The 20153-nt window shown below is 40.9% G+C and overlaps 3 protein-coding genes across 4 annotated transcripts; 2 read left to right on the top strand and 1 right to left on the bottom strand.

The window, feature by feature from the left end:
• Nucleotides 1–2656: 2656 nt before the first annotated feature.
• RB195_017856 (uncharacterized protein) lies at nucleotides 2657–2977 on the bottom strand (the record flags this gene model as incomplete). Its single annotated transcript, XM_064185040.1, has 1 exon — nucleotides 2657–2977. One exon carries the CDS (start codon nucleotides 2975–2977, stop codon nucleotides 2657–2659), a length of 321 nt encoding a protein of 106 aa, XP_064040921.1.
• Nucleotides 2978–3938: 961 nt separating this feature from the next.
• On the top strand, nucleotides 3939–11698 carry RB195_017855 (uncharacterized protein; the record flags this gene model as incomplete). Of its 2 annotated transcripts, XM_064185038.1 has the most annotated exons (9): nucleotides 3939–3998; nucleotides 4056–4198; nucleotides 4292–4941; nucleotides 5010–5116; nucleotides 5303–5417; nucleotides 5996–6114; nucleotides 7935–8053; nucleotides 8112–8224; nucleotides 11649–11698. In XM_064185038.1, the coding sequence occupies 9 exons, from the start codon at nucleotides 3939–3941 to the stop codon at nucleotides 11696–11698; spliced, it is 1476 nt and encodes a 491-aa protein (XP_064040919.1). The 2 variants fall into 2 exon arrangements, with proteins under 2 accessions (XP_064040919.1, XP_064040920.1); XM_064185039.1 differs by lacking the exon at nucleotides 3939–3998 and having other exon boundaries at nucleotides 5028–5116.
• Nucleotides 11699–11972: 274 nt separating this feature from the next.
• RB195_017854 (uncharacterized protein) lies at nucleotides 11973–18919 on the top strand (the record flags this gene model as incomplete). Its single annotated transcript, XM_064185037.1, has 5 exons — nucleotides 11973–12071; nucleotides 14853–14942; nucleotides 15010–15054; nucleotides 15127–15251; nucleotides 18802–18919. The coding sequence occupies 5 exons, from the start codon at nucleotides 11973–11975 to the stop codon at nucleotides 18917–18919; spliced, it is 477 nt and encodes a 158-aa protein (XP_064040918.1).
• Between the last annotated feature and the right edge of the window lie 1234 nt (nucleotides 18920–20153).

Genomic DNA, 20153 nt, shown 5'->3' with positions numbered 1-20153 from the left:
GCTCCAGTCGAACTCCCTGTAGAAAATAGTGCGCCAGAACGCCTGAAGCCGTATCTTCCAGGCCGTTTTTACGGCAATTAGGAAGAAATGGACGGAATCACCCTTCTCTCCATAATCTACGATCCCGTATACGAATACTCCACCTGAAATCCGTGCCACCTCAGATTCGTGGAGGGATGCCTTTAAACTAGCTAAGGTTGATACGAAGTCACTGCAATACAGAGAGGGGAAGTGTTTTTAGGGAACAGAACATCCAGGTGTGCTGTAAGTAGACTGTACGGTAACCCATATGTGCTACAACGCTTGCACTAACTTTCCTGAGAATAGCGACGCCATATGTATATGAGTATATACCATTCCATGGAAAAAATATTCCATTCCATGAAAAAAAATGTGATGAGAAATAAAAAGGAGCATCCGAGAAATATTATGATTTGAGGATGCACAGTGTTAAGTTGGAGAATGAGTGGTGTTCGTTCTTATTTTTGGTAAAAAATGAATATGCAAAGAAAAAGTGTCTTTCAAAAAAGTATGTCATTCGAAAGAGAATTTCCTACCCTATAAGACTTTATTATGAAGACTTTTTAATTTGATTGAAACTAATTTTTCTCCTGTTTATTAAAGTAAAGTGTCAAGTGGACAAAATGGGGCATTTTCGACACAATTTGATTTTTTGCATATTATCGCGACTATAAAGCCTCTGGAACTGAGACTGCTGCTGCGTGCGGAAAGGAGCAAGGCTTGGAAATAGCAATCGCTGTCTTGTCTTTACCCTTCACAGTTCTGAATTCTGACCTCGATCATGGATCTCGAACTGGGCAGAACGTAACTGTCTGAGTGAACTGATCCGTTTTTTTCTCCTTTTTTTTGAAAACAGATAAGATGCTGCAAATTAATGGACAACGTACTTTCGGTTGTTGTTCTGCTCATAGGTTCCTACAACTTCTTCCCATCGTTTAAAAGTTTTTCTCTCTCTTATTTGTTATCCTCTTACTTCTTTTTTCTGATTCTTTTAAACAATTTTTTCTTGCATTTTCCAAGTCTTTTTGTTCTTTTTAACACTTCTCATGCATCATTCGGTGTACATACACGATGCAAATATGACAAGCCATTTGTACTCAAGTATTTGCAAAGAACTGAAGGTGTCGAGAAAGCTCTATTTCAGTGATCTGAAAACCACGATCAGTAAAACTTAGAAATATAGAACGGAGCTTTCTTGTGGAGTGAGAATTCTCCCAGGACTGTATATAACATTCTGGGAATACCTTCTATTTTTATGAGCGCTTCTCAAGATAAAAAAGACTCACGATTTACTCCTAACTAAAGAAATTGTGCCGCTAGTCACCCCTAATGCCCCTATCACATTATCTGACATCCGTTCGCCAGGGGCCTCCACGAATTTGTGCTGGAAACATTTTGCTTGCACTATTTGGCGGAAATGAACTGTACATATGATGCTCGGTTTGGTTTGCTTCCGTTTTGACTCCATTTTCTCCCTGCATTCATCAAAACAAACTTTTTATTTTGTGCCGTCGCACTAGTCAGATAGTCTTTGTCGCATTCCAGCGTTTCTGATACCCTTGGGAATGTGGAATAAAAATGGTTCTGATGATGAAAAAATTGGAGTTGGCACGCGCAAAAACGACATTGTTTTACTTGGATTTCTACTCTTCACTGCTGACGCACTAATCGGACTATCCTAGCCCTTGGGAGTACTGGAGAGAGGGAACTTCGCAATCCCCACTGACACAGCACACATCCGAACAAGTAGCATAATTCCGTTGTTGTTGTAATATGATATATAAATCACAACTTTCTAGAAGGACACCTTCGAGTGGGGCGTTGAACGTTTTGAAAACGCTGTGATCCATACATTTTCTGCTGCTTGAAAGGTTGGAGATTGTTCTTGCGAACATCAATTTGATGCGTTTTAGTAATTTTTTGGTGATTTTGGTTGATGTTGATTAGTTGGCTACGATGGTGGTCCGGTCCAATTAAGATCTTCACTCAGTAAATATCTTCAACTTTTCCAAAAAAAGGAGCGAGATAGAAATTAGATCAATAAAATTTCACGACACAAATTTGTTGAAGAATCCTTTCAACGGGATTGAATATTGCATTATGCTTATCTTATTCGCTTGACATGATGTCAAAGGAGTTGAATTGTGCTTTGAGTGGGATTTTCCCGTAGGTGCTGCTTCCGTAAGGCAAGCAGAATTGAATATCTCGGGTGAGATTGTTTCACTCTGTCCGAAACTCTCCTAACGGCGGTTGTGCTATTGTAGAAAATTTTGAGATTTTGGTCATGAAGTTGCTACATAACTCATGAATTACCTTTATGTACGGAAAAGAGGTAACTTGGCTGTCCAAAGCTTTCATGGCTGAACTGAATCAAAGCCCTTCTCTGCACTCTCGCGGTATTTGCATCAGTTTTGAAACGGTGTGTATGTTGCCAGTCGTCCTGACCCTCTCGAATCACCGCTGGATCTGTTAGCTCGTATGACTGCCACTCATCCGTCTTCCCCATCTTGTGAAGAAGCGATTCTGTAAAGAGTTTGTAGATGACGGACAATAAGCATATTGGGCGCTATTTACGGATGTCGTGGGATCCCCTGCTGGAGTGTCAATAAGAACTGGCGGTAGGTTCTTAAAATGTTCAGATTTGATTGTCGAAACCACGCAAAGCGAGATTCATGGGCTCAAGATTGAGGAATGACGTGTTCATCTTTCTCAAGATGATAAGGAGGGAAGAGGACATGGCTGTCGAAGAGATCGAAGTAGCAGTGGTGACCTTCGCCATCTCATTTCTTTCTCTTTCTAGTTCATCTTTCGATTCTGTAGCTATTCTATTTTGTTTTACGATTGCTGAAGTTCCGGCATTAGTGGATGCTCCCTCTCGCGCTTGCAGCTTCGGCCAATACTGTTGCTCTCCTTTCTTTGATCGCTCTCTCTCCATTATCATTTCTTTTTCTTTCATCGTTTCCTCAAAATCTCGGACGTGAGTTTCTGGCTGCCTGCAGCTGATGCGGCTTCATTCTGACGTGTTAGTTTCGAAGTTTTTGGATAGAGGTATCTTTTGGTTGTTTTGAAACCCTCGGGTTTTTTTCTTGCAGAATCGCGAAGATCCTCAAGGGGATGATCGCTTTCCTCGTCGATGTTTTCCGTTGCGGTACCTTCCTAAAAGCTGGCTAACGAAGCAAAGAGCTCTCAGTCAATGATCGTCTTGGAACATCGTTTTGAGAATTTTTCTCCTTTTCTGGAAAGAAGATATTTTTCTCCAGAGGAGATGGTCCGATTCAGAAGTTTGATAGAGAAGCGACATCCATTATACAAAATCTTCCTTTGACATTCATGTGTTCAAATTCACTATGGATTCTCCTCTCGTCTCGATCAGTCCGATGATGTCATGTGTTTGGTTTCCCTGGCTTGCATCATCAGATCTTCAATGGCCGCAATGCAGGTTGTACTTATAAGTACAACGTTGCATATACAGATCGTCCTGCGGGGACAAAAGGCTCTTTCATTACTGGGTCGTGCGTTTAATTTATAAATTACAATGGAGTAATTATTCATTAAAATGATTTGGGAATCCATGAGCAAGCTGGGAGCCTCTTGTCCTACGGCTTTTGTAAGAGGACATTAAGAGTTCCTTCCACCGCCCTTCGTTCCCACTTCTAGCGATGAAGCACATCGGTTGCGGTACAATTTTTTAACAATTAACATCAGCAGTTTGGCGAACATGTTCGCTGGGCTTTTGTCGTTGTGGGAAGGCGTTTTCGATGAAAAGAATAGAAAGCGACTCTGATTGACAACAAGTTGGATCTCATAAACTTCACGAAACGCTTCCACACTTCGATCGCTGGCTTGGCGATAAGCGATACGATAAGAATACCTTTGCGCTTGCTTTACGCTTCGACAGATTCAGACTTTTTTCAACGATGTCTAACATCTTTATCAGTTCTACGACCTCTTCCGCTGTATTTTTCGATTCTCCGAAGGTTTCTTATGTTACGATGGGATGAACATGGCATATGTATATGTATGTGTACGTTTAGATGGCGTTTTACTTCGCCCTTTTGAATGTGTCGGCAAAGCGCGATGACCGCACGAATACGTCGACATCACATAGGCACAAGCGACGTCGACATAGCATCGCATCGGTGGAAAGTCCGGTTCTGGACTATCGATTACTGCCAAGGTAAATCCTCTAGTTTAAGAAAAGATGAGAACGAAGAACTCAGATTTGTATGAAAGTTTTGCTGTTTTTCGTAAGGAATTTAAATTTCTTCAGACCACAAGTTGTTCGAAATGAACTCTATCGCGACGATCAACCGACAAACGCTCGGAACGATGGGAGCAAACAAGACAGGGTGGATCACTCTCGTCTGAATGCAGATCCAAATCGCAGTGCGTCTACATCGCGATCGCACAACGACTTCATACATTCCCAGGAACACGATTCCAAACATTCGTCTAGAGGTGGAAGCGCTCGACATCAGAAGGAGCACAAAACATCTCAGAACAAAGCAACGAAAAAGGCTGACGGTGGCCACGGTCACTCTCATCCTACAAAGAAGAACAAGCAAAAAAATGAAACAAACCGTGTTCTCGAAACTCGAGAACGTCCTTCACGCCTCTACGACCGCACCGCTCTGGAACGAGAGTTTTGCGAGATGCAAGTCGCATCCTCTTCCAGGAAGGACCACCAGGAAAGGGAAAACGCTCGTAAGATCATGAATGGATCTGCAGAACATTCCGCCGCGAAAACGATGGACGAGACGATTAGACCTGCTACTGCGCCTAGAGGGGACTACAGATGGAGAGGAAAACGACCGATTGTTGTGAAGAGACGGGTATCGCCACAGGAAAGTTCCACAACGAGTGACAGTCGCAGGTCAAGCAATCAGAGCAATCGCAGCCCACAGAGGCAGGACAGTCTCGGTAATTTGATGGTTTTGTCTATTTTCACCTAATAGTTAAGTGAGAATTACACATCCGCGTCAGTACAGTAACCAAGTACGTTCTAGCATCGTCGAATTCCTCCTGTCGAACAGGCGAAGCGGCTCACACAGCGCAGTCGCCTGCCTTGTCCTTGCCAGTCGCTACGATTCACAAGGTTATTTGTTTTGGTCACAGTTGAGTTAGCAAAGATTACTGTCCAAAATAACGGAATATTTTCTGGAAATTTTGTTCTCATGGATCTGAAGGCATACTTTGATACTTCAGTAATTTATTGAAGTTGCAGCTCCATTTTCGAGAAGATACGTAAAAAACGTTCAGTATTTATGAGGATGTTATTCAGCTATCAAACATTTCCATGCCGTCGAAATTGAATGACATCCCACGAACTGGTACACTGAAGAAGGTCACCTTCGAAAACGATTTGTCCGAATACGTTGTGAGCAGTGATTTTTTAGGTAAGTTAAGAAATACAATACATACAGTACGCGATTCAGTACGAATACGATTTCCATCTCGGCCAATTTCGCCCCATGGTGTACATTCAGCTTCAGCTCAGAGGTTTCAGGCTGATTCTTCAAGTCGAATTCAATCGATAATTCAGTTGAAAGATAATTTTTACTCTATAGAAACGCACTTTTGGCTCATAAAAAGGTGAGATCTAGCAAAATCGAGCCTACTAAGCACCTAGTAGCGTTACGACATTAGCGCTGCACAACCACTGACTGATTTCTTTCAAATTAAAACTGAAAATAGAAGTCTTCTTTCTGTTAATTTCTAAACTGATTTTTTTTGTTTGAAAATGGTTGGGCGAACATAAAGCACATAAAAATCCGCTAGAAAAAAGCTATTTAGAAGCAATAATGAAGGAGAAGACGTTCCTGATCTAACGAGCAGCTAATTATTGTTTGAAATCACCGACTGAGTCAGTCGTGCTTAGAAGACCGCAATCATCGGTCACTGCATCACTGATGCGCTCAATCACTAAACAAAAAGAAGTTATGAGGGCGACTCTCACAGTGCTTGCCTCGTTCAGGCGATCGCAGAGTGCTGGTTCGTCGAGGCAGTGGCTCTGCAATTCACCGACGCTCCATCACCGAACAACTTTCGCCGTCCTCGATTACGACGACTGCACTGCGCCCGTTCGCCCAAGGGGTACAGTTTGTGGAAATTTTTTTCTTACAATCACGCTTCTGCCAGGCAGACTTTTCACTTCTGAGCTCAATTTTTCCGTGGGAATGAGGGTTCCGCTCGTTCACACATAGGGTCGATCAATCTGTGCATTTGATAAGTACTAGAGGTAGAGTGAAGAGGAAGTGTGAGTCGAGCGGAGGGAAAACGTGCGTTGCAGCAGACGCGTAGCAGTCACGGAACAAAACAAATTCGGCGCCAACCATGCATGTCACGCCATGCTGTTGTTTGAGCGATTCGTTCGAGCAACTTCCGTAAACGTGATGAATGATGGATGATAAGGCACAAATTTTTATCAGAGAGGAAGTTTTCTCCTCTTTTTCCTCCTTCATAAAAGGTGAAAGTGTTTGTCGTGTTATCGACCAAAAGGACGGCTCCAAGTTCTGACAATGTATTGGGTGCCGATTTTTTTCCCAGTGTTCTGACCCGGGCAAAGTGAATTTCCTTTCTTTTTTTCTGTAGCAGCATTGATGGTTTATGGGTAAATAAATAAATAAAGTGTCCGGTGTCAATAAGTATGGTTGGGATCATTGTCTCACTCAAGCAAGAGCTTTGACCAACGTGTTCGATTCAGAAGCGTTTGCGGTTTATAAATTCGCGTTTATTCGGTGTGGTCTCGGTTTATGAATTGTGGCCTATGCAATTATGTACCCGTGGGGTTAGCCGATTTAGGCCAAGTCAGTATTTTTATTGTAACATGCAAGTCTGGAAGAAATTTATCGACCACTGAGGGATGAGAGGAGTGGTTAACCAAAAGGGTGTTTTGATCGAGGATTAGATTTTAGAGGTAGAGAACATCTCAAATATATGATGAGAATACTGAAAGTCCCACGAAATCTAATTTTGGAGTAAAACGTTCTTGAAATTCCATCCCTACTAATTCTCTTTGTCGTCTTCGTACAATAAGATTAGCGAACCGAATTCGCAACATGCAGGAATGGCTAAGAAACCTTGACTGCAAACAATTTCCACAAAGAAACGCAGGACACTCTGTTGGATTGTGGGGAGAGGAGAGATAATGAGAGAATTTTTATTAGTGTGGTTTCTAACACATGCATATATTTTTCCCCTTCCTGGTGAGAAAACATTGGCACGGCAAATTAGGGTTGTAATAATGTTTGTTTTAACATCATCTTTTTTTCGCTCGATATCCAATCCCTCAGTAAAGTTCATTTTGCAATTGACTAAACAAATAAATGAACGAATTTTGAGCCAGTTCAGTTTCTGGAATGTTCATCATAATTACTCATCGTAGAACCTGTTAAATCCGGAATTTTCTTAGAAATTCTTATTGGGGAAGTCCGACTGACTTTTCCAAGACTATTTTTCTCGAATTCTGACTTCTAATCTCTTCTTCTTATCAAAATGTCACTTTTTCGGCCCCAAAAAAGAGCTGTGTTCGGGGATCTGTGTTCTACATTACTACGACTCCCTTCTCCTTATATTGATCCATGTATTGCTGTATGCTATTGCTGTATGTACTGCTTTCAAAAATTTCTACAGTTTTTCTCCTGAATCCGTCTTGGACAGAAGTGTAGTGATAACATAATATTAGAGGTGAAAATAAATACAAATATATATTTATATATACTACAAATATAATAAAATATAATAATATAAAAATATAAAATAAAAAAAATTTTACCCTTTTTTTTTTTTTTCTTTTTTTTTTAAAAAATTAATTTTTTTTTTTATTATTATACATTATATAGATATATATCTATTTATTATTATCAGATTTATTCTCGTAAACATCATTCACTAATAAGTGGGCGGTGATTTAGACAGCAGCGCTGGCAGGCGTCGCCTATGGCGCTGCATTGTGGGCGCCGTTCTCCGGCGAAAGGGAAGAAGCACCCGATCGGCAGAATGTCACCAACAACGCGATCGAAGAAACCTCTAAGTGAGTCGCTCCATCAAAATCATTCTGATGCTCCGAATTGAGTGGGCAGTTTTTCCAGACGAGGATGTGTGGGTGGGCTGCTACGACGTCGCTCCACTTCTGATAGGCATGTCGTGCTTGGATTCCGAAATGAAGGGTTTCGTCTCACGAACGATGTGACACCACAAGCTGGTAAGTGGGTAAACAGCTCTACGCGTCACTTATGTCAAGCGCTACATTACGCCATACTGGCTGGATTTATCTTGAGAATAAGACATTTTGGAAAAAAGAGAGTTTACATTTCTAAAGGGCGGACGTGCTTGTTTTCAGCGCATAGTGTTATTCATTAAGTAAGTATTTTCCACCTGCCCCATTACTATTATCAGCCTTGTTAATCTTTCTTTAATGCTTGCGGTAACCATTCAACTGGAGAGGTTTTTTTTTAATTATAATAGTTTAGCAAAAAGAAGCAGTAAAAATTAAGTTATTAATCTAATTTAAAAAGAGGTATATTAATTATGAAGAGACAGTCATTTGCAGAAAAACATAATAGTTGCGATATGGTAAGATCCCTGTGTCATCAAAAAAAGCGATAATTAAAATAATGGCAGAAGAAAGGAGTGAGGTAAAAAAAATCCAACGATTCAATGAAAGCAATGCGGGGCACAGATAGAGTAATGTCCAACGGATGTCATGCAAAATAAATTTTAAGGAAAAAAAAAAGATGTTCGAAAAGTTTGTTGGCTTGGGAACATTGTTTTCTGCTTCCTGTGCTGCACATGTCATCATCTGGAACCTCGACATAAAATGCTTGAGATTGCGCAACTGGGTATCGTTAAGCCATACGATAGGCTTAAAGCAGCGTATCGTAAAGTTGACGTAGTACGGAAATCCCAGGGAACCCATAAAGTTCGAGTTGCACATAGATTACGGAACCAAGCGTAGTTCCGCTCATTTTCCCCTACCCATCGTGAAAAATGGCATGGAAGACGGCGTTCTTTAATGCGAGGTAACGCACGCTCCTCATGCACACCAATGAATAGGCTGTTGAGAGGACCGGAGCTTGATGAAGTGGACCTGTTCTAACGCACCTCGTAGGAACAAACGCCGTTCCCACGCCGTTTCTTTTACGACGATTAGGGGAAGTTCAGCGGAGCCACCCTGTAGTTCGAATGTAGATTACAATTCCCGTGGAGTTCGTACTGTAATCTACAACACGAACTCTGAGGGGTTCCCCGGGGTTTCCGTACTAAGTCAATCTCAAGATACGCTGCCCTTAACTAATTGGATAAAATTAGCAGAAGATTTGCAAAAAATCAATATAGAATCAACTCTCGTCGCTTGATTGAGAGCGTTCAATCTACGCAAAAGGTTCCGTCAATTTTTCTTCTGAGGAACTGAGGAGAATCCAGGTGAAAATGAAAAACGTAAGGAGCAATAATTTGTGTCGATATCTCTGCTCTCCTTCTTCGTTACATGGATGTGACGTATCGTTCACAGCTCTCCAAAAAACCAATCCCATTGAATAATACTCTTTTCAAAACATGAATTGAAAAAGCCACCGGTCTGACATCTCAGAGCGACTTTGCCTACAACTAAAGCCCTTGAAGCGTTTGCAGTATGCTCTTCTGCTCTACCATATTTATTTATTAATTCGTTCGCTTGCTTGTGTATTTGGTTACTGTACGTCAATTCTCACAGGTATAAAAAAACGCCTGAACGTCCGGCTAAGGCCGGACTTCAGGCTGGTACTATATAGTACGTTTAAAATTTCAGGCTTTTTTTGGTGTTCACTTCGTCTTCACCGATCAATAAGAAATAACAGTAGCGACATTTTTTTTGTAAAATTAGAATTGCTTCTTTCTATCAACGCTTTCTTCAATCTTTTAAAAAAAAGAAAATTTAAGCATAGATGGAAGATTTTATGGTTTCTCCTAAATGCGTCAGTTCTACATTAGGAGAACAATCAAAGTTGATTTTACATTTATGTTCCTCTCAAACCTCCACAATTTGGGAACATTATTCGAATTATGAATTTCCTTCGTTCTCAACTATTAGCAAAGAACGATGTGCTAACATGAGATGACGTGAATATCACTATCATAATGATAAAAATAACGTTCTACTTCAGATCGCGTAAGCTGTTATCTACTATGTACTGTATTTAAGCAGCCGCTCGCACGTGTGTTTCCTCTTTTTGAAGAAAAGATGTTAGCAGCGTCAGAGGAACATGCTGGGAAATAGATATGCGAAGGAACCATAGAAATCCATTCTACTGCGTTGGGGCTTCCGCGCACCAATCCGACGTAGTGGGAACCGTCTCTCCTCATTCTGTAACTTTCTGGCACCGGCGCACCATTCCGACCCCATGGGACCTGTCGCACCCCATTTTACAGCTAACTGGCTCTGGGGCACGAATTCGACGCCGTAGGATCCGTCTCCTTCTTTTTCTGAAATTTCTTGACTGAGACAGACATACAAAGACGCACACACGTGACTGAATGAGCCCGTTATTTTACAGCATGATAGCTAGCAAATTTGGAAGTACATATTCACATAAAAGTTTACTTACCCTCAGTAACATATGAGAGAAGCTAACTTGCCCTTATCAAAGCCAACATACATAGGTTTAAAGCTTTGGACAATGGTGAGAAGGTAGAGTGCTAGCCTATCAGGCGCATGGCGATGGTTCGGCACCTCACCGTTGCAGAGTTTTGCATCGTTATGTAGTATTTTCGTGACACACAGACAAACACAGACACAGACACACACACACGGACTAAGCGCGTTATTATATAGCATGATGATCCTAAAAATGAGCTATCCTCCATTGTAGAGTGAAAGAGTGAACAAAAAAAAAACCGATACGTAAGGAGGAAGAAAAAAAAATCAGGAAAGCAACCTGCGATTGGTCATATTTTTGTGAACTCAGCATGGATCATTTGCTTTTGGCTTAATTAGATATACTCATAACCAAGTTCTTTTGTGGATTCTCCAACTGTGACCTAAGAGATTTAAGAAGTAACTAATACTTTCATTCTTATGCTGCTTCCCCATACCAGCTGCATGTCCACTTAGGGTGTGAGGAATCTTAGGAATTTTTTAAGGAATGCCTGAGAAGTACTTCTGAAAAGGTTGAGGCTATGATTTGTCAGTTTCTGAAGCCAAAGATTTAGGTACATGTTTTGTGAATGATTTAAATACGTTCGTATTTTTTCACTGTGGTAATTTCCACTTGATTTATTCATTTATGCTTCATTTATTAGTATTAGCATTATTATTAATTATTTATTATCTTTTAGCGGAAATGCATAGGTAAATGATATGTAGTAAAAATGTATGTAGGTTGTTAATGTGACTTCAATATAAAACGAAAAAAGTTGCTTCTCAGATGGAACCAGAAAAAAACTCTCGGTCGCCAAAAAACAAAGGAGAATTTCCCTCCAATTTTTGGAACCATCGATATGTTGTGAACGGAACTCTCTCAACTACCTTGAAAATTTCACTAACCAAACCTGGAGAGGGAGGTTCCCATAATAGTTTTTTTTTCTAAAAGAACGTGGCCCATGAACCTTATGCCGTAAGTGGACAAGTAAATCGATGGAGAATTTTTCAGAGTTTGCCAGGACCGCCTCCGGAGCGACTCTTGTCCCATTTGCTGGTTGAGCCGAGTGGTCCCCCGGAAACTGTTGCGATCTTCAATCGATTCCTATTTATTCTGTCTGTGATGGAAAATGATTCCGTGGTGTTTGTGAACACCGTAAACTAAATAAACTTTTGCATGTTTTTGTTGGACTGGAATCGTCACGACATGTGGCCGTCCGACCGCACTGGCCATCCGTCAAACTACTCCCACAAGGATTCTGCCATAATCCAACGACGACTTCACTATTGATCCTCACAAGGCATTATTTCGCAGACAACTCACAGCTTTTCGCTAATGTTCTTCCGTGCGACCAGCCTTATCGTCTTTGTTGCTACTTTGAAGTTTGTACTGCCAAGTTTCGATGAATATCGTCTTCTACAGTATCTCAAGGAGGTGATTACTTTCCAATTGTGGCTGAAATTCATTTCTGATCAGGTGTATCACTTAACAGTAAGATTTATATAAGAATAAACCATCCTATTTGCGAAATTTTAAATTATTCGTAAGTGTAGTGATATCCGCTTGAAATAATTTCTTACCTAATTCTGGCTATTTCAAGGAAGATGACTTCATCTCGAGAATAAGGAGGAGCGTGACGCATTATTTTTTTTATTACTGTTTGGACTTTTCTTTTGATGTGGTAATTAATGAGCTTAGATAACTTTCTGTATCTACGAAAAAACATATATCACTTATACACTTGTTTAATGTGGGAAAAGCCAGTTAAGGGTAACGTATGACAAAATTTTCGATGTTAAGATATCCGAACGTGAAGAAAGTGCTAGGATTGACAGTTGCTCACGAGTAAAAAAAGATCAGAATAGATTTTCCTCGCCAGAATAGAAAAATGTGTGCATAGTAGCTCGGTGTGCTCTTCACTAACCAACGATGCAACACATTACATGTGATAGAACGCGGTGCGGCTGAAGCAGCTTCTGCGAAGAAAATCTCGATGCTTAGCTGAGTCATAGTCGGATTGAAAATATTGGGCTACGACAGAGTTGTGGGGTGGGACGAAACACGTAGGTTACTATGCAGAGGTTGTTTCTCTGGATTTGCAGAGAGAGTGTGTCCTCTTGTACTCGAGGACTACACTCCTACGTCTATCTGCTCGTGCAAAGATGGAAACAAAACAAAAATTTTGTGATACGCTGCCTTTAAATCTGAAATTCGATTAGATTGTAGTTTTCTTCGGAACTACCTTATTCATTTACTGTTATTTTTATATACAAATACAAGTAGTAAATAATCATTAACGCAAATAGTACAGTAATTAATAATGTTGCGCCTTAAGAGTCCGCGAGCGAAGTTCTGGATTCTAGAAGGAAAGTTGGACATAGAGGCAAAATTAAAATAGCACCAAAAAAGTATTGGTAACATTCTCCTACATTAAAGGCATCACCCCACGAATCTGAGGTGGTACGGATTTCAGGTGGAGTGTTCGGGATAGTAGATTATGGAGTGGGGGGAGGAGGGAGGGGAAATCCGTCCATTTCTTCCTAATTGCCGTAAAAAACAGTTCGGAAGATGCAGCGCGCTCAAATCGAACTCGTTGTAGAAAATAGCGCTCCGGAACGCCCGAAACCGTACGTTCCGGAGGACGTTTTTTTACGACTATTAGGAAGAAATGGACGGAATCACCCTCTCCATAATTCACCATCCCGTATACGAATACTCCACTTGAAATCCGTACCACCTCAGATTCGTGGGGTGATGCCTTTAAACACCCCAGGGTTGAACATTTCACATTGGAGAGAAAAAAGATCATTAAAGAGTTGGATGTTACCAGCAGCTGATTACTCACTCCATATCTTGTCGTTTTCCCTGTTCTAGACCGATACCTTTCTATAAAGTGTGCCGAGAAACACAACGGCGTAGAAAAGAGAGACGGATAAAGCAATTATTTCGTGAATACGCCAACACCATTGATATTATTACAGTAATCTCAACGTTTCCAATGGGGCCTAATAGTTTCAAGGGGATAATCCGTGGCCGCAAAAGCTAAAATCACTTGAAAACAAAGACTCTCTTCTACCAAATAGGGCTCCCTATTAGCCGGGTGAGAACTTTTTTGCGATGGCTTTCCGAAAGTGTGTCCTAAAAGTTCAAATTCGGTGCATCATTTGGCTCCAAGAAATTGGAAGCGAAGGAAATTGTTTTTTTTTTGTTAGCTCAGGTCCTCTTAAGGGAATTTTCTTTAAAATTTTATAACAGGTATGAGCCTATGTCGCGTTTCTTTTTACCTGTATGCAGAAACATAGAGCGGTTAATTGCTGAGATCCATGGGGTTTGTTTATATCGGAGCAAACAGGCAACATTCTTGCACATTTCTATTTCTTTTTATAACTTTACAATGTTTCTGTTCGCAGTCTCACCTCTATTATACTTTACTTGCTGGTTTTCATATTACATTACACGTTCTACTTCTATTAATTAACCATTTATCGGTGGACAGACCTCCAGGTCCGATACGGGAACCATCATTCTTTATATAACACAAATATTGGAAGCTGAGTTGATTCCTGCAAATTTCGAAGAACATTCTCGATGTTAAAATATGTCTTCTTCTAAAAAAAACGAGAAATTACATGCTATCACTAATAAACTAATAAAATCAAAAATTAAGAAATATAGAATTATTAAATATCATTCATCAGTTGTGAGCAATCAATATTGATCTCAAACCAAAAGGACTAATAGAAGCTAAAACCAAAAAGGAAATAAAAATAAATCAAATAAAATGAATAAAAGAATAAAATATAATAAGACATGACGTAATTATGATTAAGTAGTAATAATACCGTTCCTTTAAGAAAAACCAACCGTATTATTACTTTTTACTCATAAACTCAACACTCGAGAATGAACGAAAAAATGATTAGGCCGATGTGGTAGGATGCATGTGCTCATCATCACTGCTGCAGGGATTTTCTACATTTTTCGCTGCTTTTGGTTTTTGCGCATCTTCGCGTGGATGGAGGGCTTTTCTTTTCCATTCCGCTACTGAACACGTTATGCGCAAGCACGTCAAGTGACCAATAAAACAGCGTAAAGCCAGGGAAAATAAGGAGATCCACTCCATGGAGGAAGGAACTGATGGCTGGAAGTGAATCCATTGGGGAAAACCTCTCCTGAAAATGAATGAGACACCTTGTAACTTGCCTATCCGTTCAGAATTACGACCATTTCGAACGCCCTGTGGAGAATAGCTCGATGCCACTCGACGTCAAAGTGCGATTTCTTCTGAATCAAATCCTCGATGTGGTTGGAAAACTTGTTTTTTTCGGTCTATTATTTCTTTCCTAACTGAGAAAAATAAGAGAGCTTTTAGGATGAGAAAAATCAAGTGATGTCCATTCTTGCCTACATCGACTTCGTAAGTTGGACATCTTTCTAAAGGGGACTCATTGATTACTCATCACAATTTTCGCTGAACAAAAAAATTCAGCACTGGAATGACTACAAACTTCGCTGGGATCCACGAATGTTCGGTGGTATTAAAGACGTGAGATTTCCTGGGGAAGCCGACGCCCCTTTCAAGTTATGGAGGCCAGATGTGCTGCTTTTCAACAGGTAATCTTTAGGAGGCTTTCGAGCACTCAGCTTGTCCTTATTAATGTCCTTAGCTTATAAGAAGGACAACTCTCCCTTCAACAGCTCTGCACTTAACGATTTTAGATTAACGAACACCATCAAGTAAGGTGTTTTTTCTTCAAAGTGACGCAAAATTCCTCCTTTTTTCCAACTTTTTTATTGTTAGTACATGCAAAATCCTCCGCAACAAAATAAAGTAAGTAGGAAAACACCATAACACAGAACCAAACAGCAAGAAATACACAGATTTTTTAGATAGCAATTTAGATCAGAAATCCTTGTAAGCCTTTAGAGGTAATCATTGCATTCGCTGAAGTCGTTTGAATAAACACCGACATTTGTAGTTTCTTGAGATATTCATGCAAAAAAGAACAAAAAATAACAATGAAAATGATAATGAAAAATAAAGAATGAAAGCGAAAAAACGTCACTTTGTACTCAAATATGCGTAGGTTTTTTCGTAGGTTTTTGTATTAAACTTTAATTTTTTTGTGGGCTGACTGTTCGACACCTCAGAGCGTTGCGCTTTCTGCAGTCTGGACTGTTGAATGTCTCATCTCCTTTTGACTGGTGAACTGGCATCAGTCCCAAATGATTGAACACATTCTTCCAAGTAGAGCAGGTGCACCCTTCAACCACCTCTGTTCTGAGATGGAGAATGAGATGAATGAAATCATCGCAGTTGTGCGAGTGCGCACTTCTGGCTCTTAGATACTAATGGTCTGAAGGATTAGACACTAAGTCGGGCTGAGGGTGCAAGCGATCTCAGCTTTCATGGTACGAAGGGGGATGTCACCAAAGATTTCCAAACATTTATAGTTGGTTGTTCATTTCATTTTGTGTACTATGACAATACTCTCATTTACTATTATTTTTTGTTATTTGTTATTGTTGTCATTGTTTTATTATTTGGTCAATGTGGGCGAGTGTGGCGCAGTCGGTTAGAGGACCGTTGAAGCCAAATGGTCGAGGGTTCGAAACCGCCCTAGTGCGAACCAAGCCTTTCATCCTCCGGGGTCGATGAATTGGTACCAGACCTGTCTGGGAGGATAAAAACGCTCACTTGGCACAGCGGCTAGCCACCGTAAGTCATCGTATAGGCCAGTTACACTTTCGTGAACCTCAGACGATTCCGAACTGAAGTGAACGTGGTGGCGAATCCCAAGCGGGTTGATACGCCAGTGACTTTTGACTGAGATTTATCTTTACTTTGTATGTTCTAGTAGAAATCCGGGTGTGAACAAACTGCTACTGAGATACTCTCGCTGAGATCTCAGTCTCATGCACTGGCTTGCGAAAGCACTGTAATAGAGTCAAAGCGACATGGTGCTCGTACGCAATTGCGTACGCGGCTTCTTTCGAGACGCTTCGGTGGAGCGCAGCGGCTAGGAGCGCGGTGAAACCCTTGCTGGCACCACCTCACGCTGCAGTTTGCGACGGTCCCACCTCGGTTCCAATTGCTGTCTCCACCGCACCGTTTCGAGCGCGTATGCGAATGCACCGCGACTACACTCGTGATTTATGTCGTTTCGACCGGACTACATTTCTCACGCTGCCTGAAGGTAGTATAAAAGCTACAGAATAGTGAACTCCCATCTCAGTTGAAACACTACGAAAAAAATATTAGAAACGAAAGTTTGTCGTTCTTCTATTCTACGCACTTTTTTCACAACAACACAAAGAAAAACCGAAAGCTCAGAAATTCTTAACAAAAAACGCGGAACGAAGTAGTAAACATAATCCACATTTAAAAAATTACCAGAGCACCGAAAAAAACTCTATGTGCGAATGCCGAAAAAGATGAAAACATTCAAAAAGAGAGAAGGCGAGGATTAATAATATATAATTTCAATAATAATAATTTCATGCTAAGATCAAACTTATGACAAACTTCCACAATTGTTCCTTTTTGTCGTACAAAGGTAAACATAGGGTCTTCAACATCATCACAACAAAATGCAAAGATGTAATTGTCATTTTCAAGTACGTTACTTTGGTGAAACTCGCAGAAAAAAACCGTCATAAAGGATAATGATAAGGGAAGAATTGTAGTTTGCTAAAAGGGTACAAAATAATCTTTGTTTGTAAAATTAGGGGCTACCGTGCTCATAAAGCTTTACACCCTCTTCCTAACATACAACTAAAAGCAACATGTCTTATCAAATGTTTCACATACTGCAACTCTTGAAAAGGCTCAGTGGTAGAGTGTTGCATGCAAGGCGGGTGGTGTCGGTTAGGTCCCTGTCAATGGAACATTTTTCATCTTTGTAGAGTATCTTCGTGATAGGAAACACAAACACGGACTAATCGCGTTGTTATATACCCTGATAGCTGATAATGAAGCTGAACTCTTTCATCACGGTTCCCAAGATGTGTACTTTCCAGCAGATCAAAAGCTTGTTGTTTGCATCTGCATACAAGAGAGCATCTAACTTTCATCAATGTTTCAAACGCTCTTTCTTTTTTATGAATTGCTTAAATGACTAATTCCCAAAAGTTCTTTTCTGTTATGCAAGAACTTGAAACTTCCTACCCTTGTTTTTAAGAATTGCCTTGGCGGAATCCAAAGTGGTGTGCTTGTCAAAATATGCATCTTTCAGTCGTTTTTTTTGACCTCGAAATTTTTGACCTAACGGTGTGGTGCGGAACATTCGAAAGCATTTTCATCACTTCCTGATTTGATTAAATTTTGAGCTGAATCTGTGTGTGTGTGTGCGTTGCGAGCAAACTTGTATTTATTCAGTAACAACTGTTCGAATTTGCTGCCTTAGCAATATTTATACGGATTCTCTGGAATCAGCAAGAAAAAATCTTGCAAAATATATGTGTATTAGTTGTTGAATTTTTTCACTTTATGTTCTTGAACGTTAAGGTTTGAAAGTTTCGATTTGTTTATTTTACACAAATCTCGCCTATCTTCAAGAGCAAGAAAACACAAGCAAGAAAACACAGAATCTGCTACACAACTTCACTCACATTGTTGTTAAAACCAATGTTTCATTTAAATTGGCGTAATGTGGGAATCCCAGCAAGAACGCATAATTCAGGTTGTAGATTACGGAAGCGAGCGGAAAAACAGCGTGGCAGACGGCGTTCTTTCCTACGAAATCAGATGGAGGGCGTCACACTTGGGCACGCGCCGCATCCACGAACCGAGGTCTTCATTTACTTCAGTGCAGTCGCAGTTATGCAGTACACTAGTGCGCGAGGCTGAGAGGACACGCCAGCCAGATATCAACGAGTGCCATATTTTACACGTTTGCGTACACCAGAGGACCCGAGACGAAAGTCTTTGAATGACGTCATTTTTTTTTCAAATTGGTTGTCCTCAGTTGCGAAACTGGTGGCCATTCTGGCGGCAGTGAAAGTTGGAGGTGACCGTAAGCCAAATTTGAGTGTAGTCGTTTTTCCTTTTGAAAATTGTGGGTATTTAGTTAGTCAACACATTCTTTGTAAGAGCCGCAAATGGTGTGACTTGACCGATGTGATATATATATATAATTTTTTATATAATGTTGCCTAATTTCAGCGTTTCCGAATCATTTGACTCGACTTATTCTTCTCGCTTTATTGTAAACTATGACGGCGAAGTCCAGCAAAATCCACCAGGGATTTTTAGATTCATATGTAAGGTTGGTTGTGTTTAATAATACTGCTCATCGTCGGCATATTGAACCACATCGCCTTTTCTCTCAACCAGCTTTGTTCTTGGAGTTTTTCCAGTTCCAGTGTTGAATTTCTTCTTATTTAAAGCAAAAAAAAACCCATGATCTTCAGAAAAATACTACTCAGAAAATCAAAATACTTTAGAAGAAGATTACCTCAAACTCGGGAATTGTTCCATGTGATTTACTAGAATTATTTGTCAAGAGTTTTGAAGGAAGTCTACCATATGTCCGGGTCAAAGCGATATGATACTCGGAGCAACGGCGTAAGCGCTCGAAGCGGCATCGTGGAGCTAGCGGTTGGGATCGAGGTGAGAATACGGCAAACTGCAGCGAGGATGGGTACTAGCATAGGTCTCCATCCGATCGTAACCGTTACGCTCGGCTGCATCTCTTCGAGAGCAACCGCTTATGCAACTGTGCCGAGCTTCAATTGGCAGTTGACAGTTTGTTTGCCCAACCATATCAAGCTATAAAAAATAAAAGACTCATAAACGAATGAAAATGACCACCTATTCCTGCTTCACGTGGATAGTTACCCTTGCTCCTATCTACGATTAGAAAGTTAGTATCCACGAACGCGGGGCAAGAAAGGTGCTTACCGAGGCAGAACGAATTATCTGAGCGTTAAAAGCGTGACGTCTTGAACGCATATGTGCAACAGCACCGATATTCGCGGATAGCTCCGGCTACAGAAATCCTAAGATGTGATCATATGAAGCGCTTCGAAATTTGCACCCATCTCAGGGCTGTGGCTCTGCAGACCTCTTTGTTTACGCAATATTTCGAGTTTATGTATTGCTATAGAGAGGACCCATGGACGAGGCTACGCGGCGCGTCCCCGGGTGGCGGATAGGGAGCTAGTCGCAGACCTTGTGCTTGCCCAGAAACGCAGGTGGATTCAGGGGATGGACTCCCTTTTTCTGTTGAGCCAGGACTGACTCATGACATCCTTGTATCCCGCACGTCGGTCCGGCCAAAAGCCTGCAATCAAGTGACTGGGAGGTGCAAGGGAGGCGGTTTGTAGTCGCCTCCAACAAATAAGCTCCACATGTCCACTCCGGGAGAACGAAAGTTCTCCCAGAAACTCATGGGACTAGAGGCTTGCAACCTGCCCATGGGTTTTTAAATTTTTACGCAAAACACAGTAATAGAAAAGAGTCTCCTGATTCCGGAGGAAAGCCTGGTACGGTAGCGCCAGGTAGGACGGGGTTGC

The sequence above is a fragment of the Necator americanus genome, chromosome II (assembly GCF_031761385.1).
Source record: "Necator americanus strain Aroian chromosome II, whole genome shotgun sequence".
NCBI classification, from domain to species: domain Eukaryota; kingdom Metazoa; phylum Nematoda; class Chromadorea; order Rhabditida; family Ancylostomatidae; genus Necator; species Necator americanus.
Note: the sequence above shows the minus strand (reverse complement) of the source record. Positions and strands in the feature narration are given on the sequence as shown.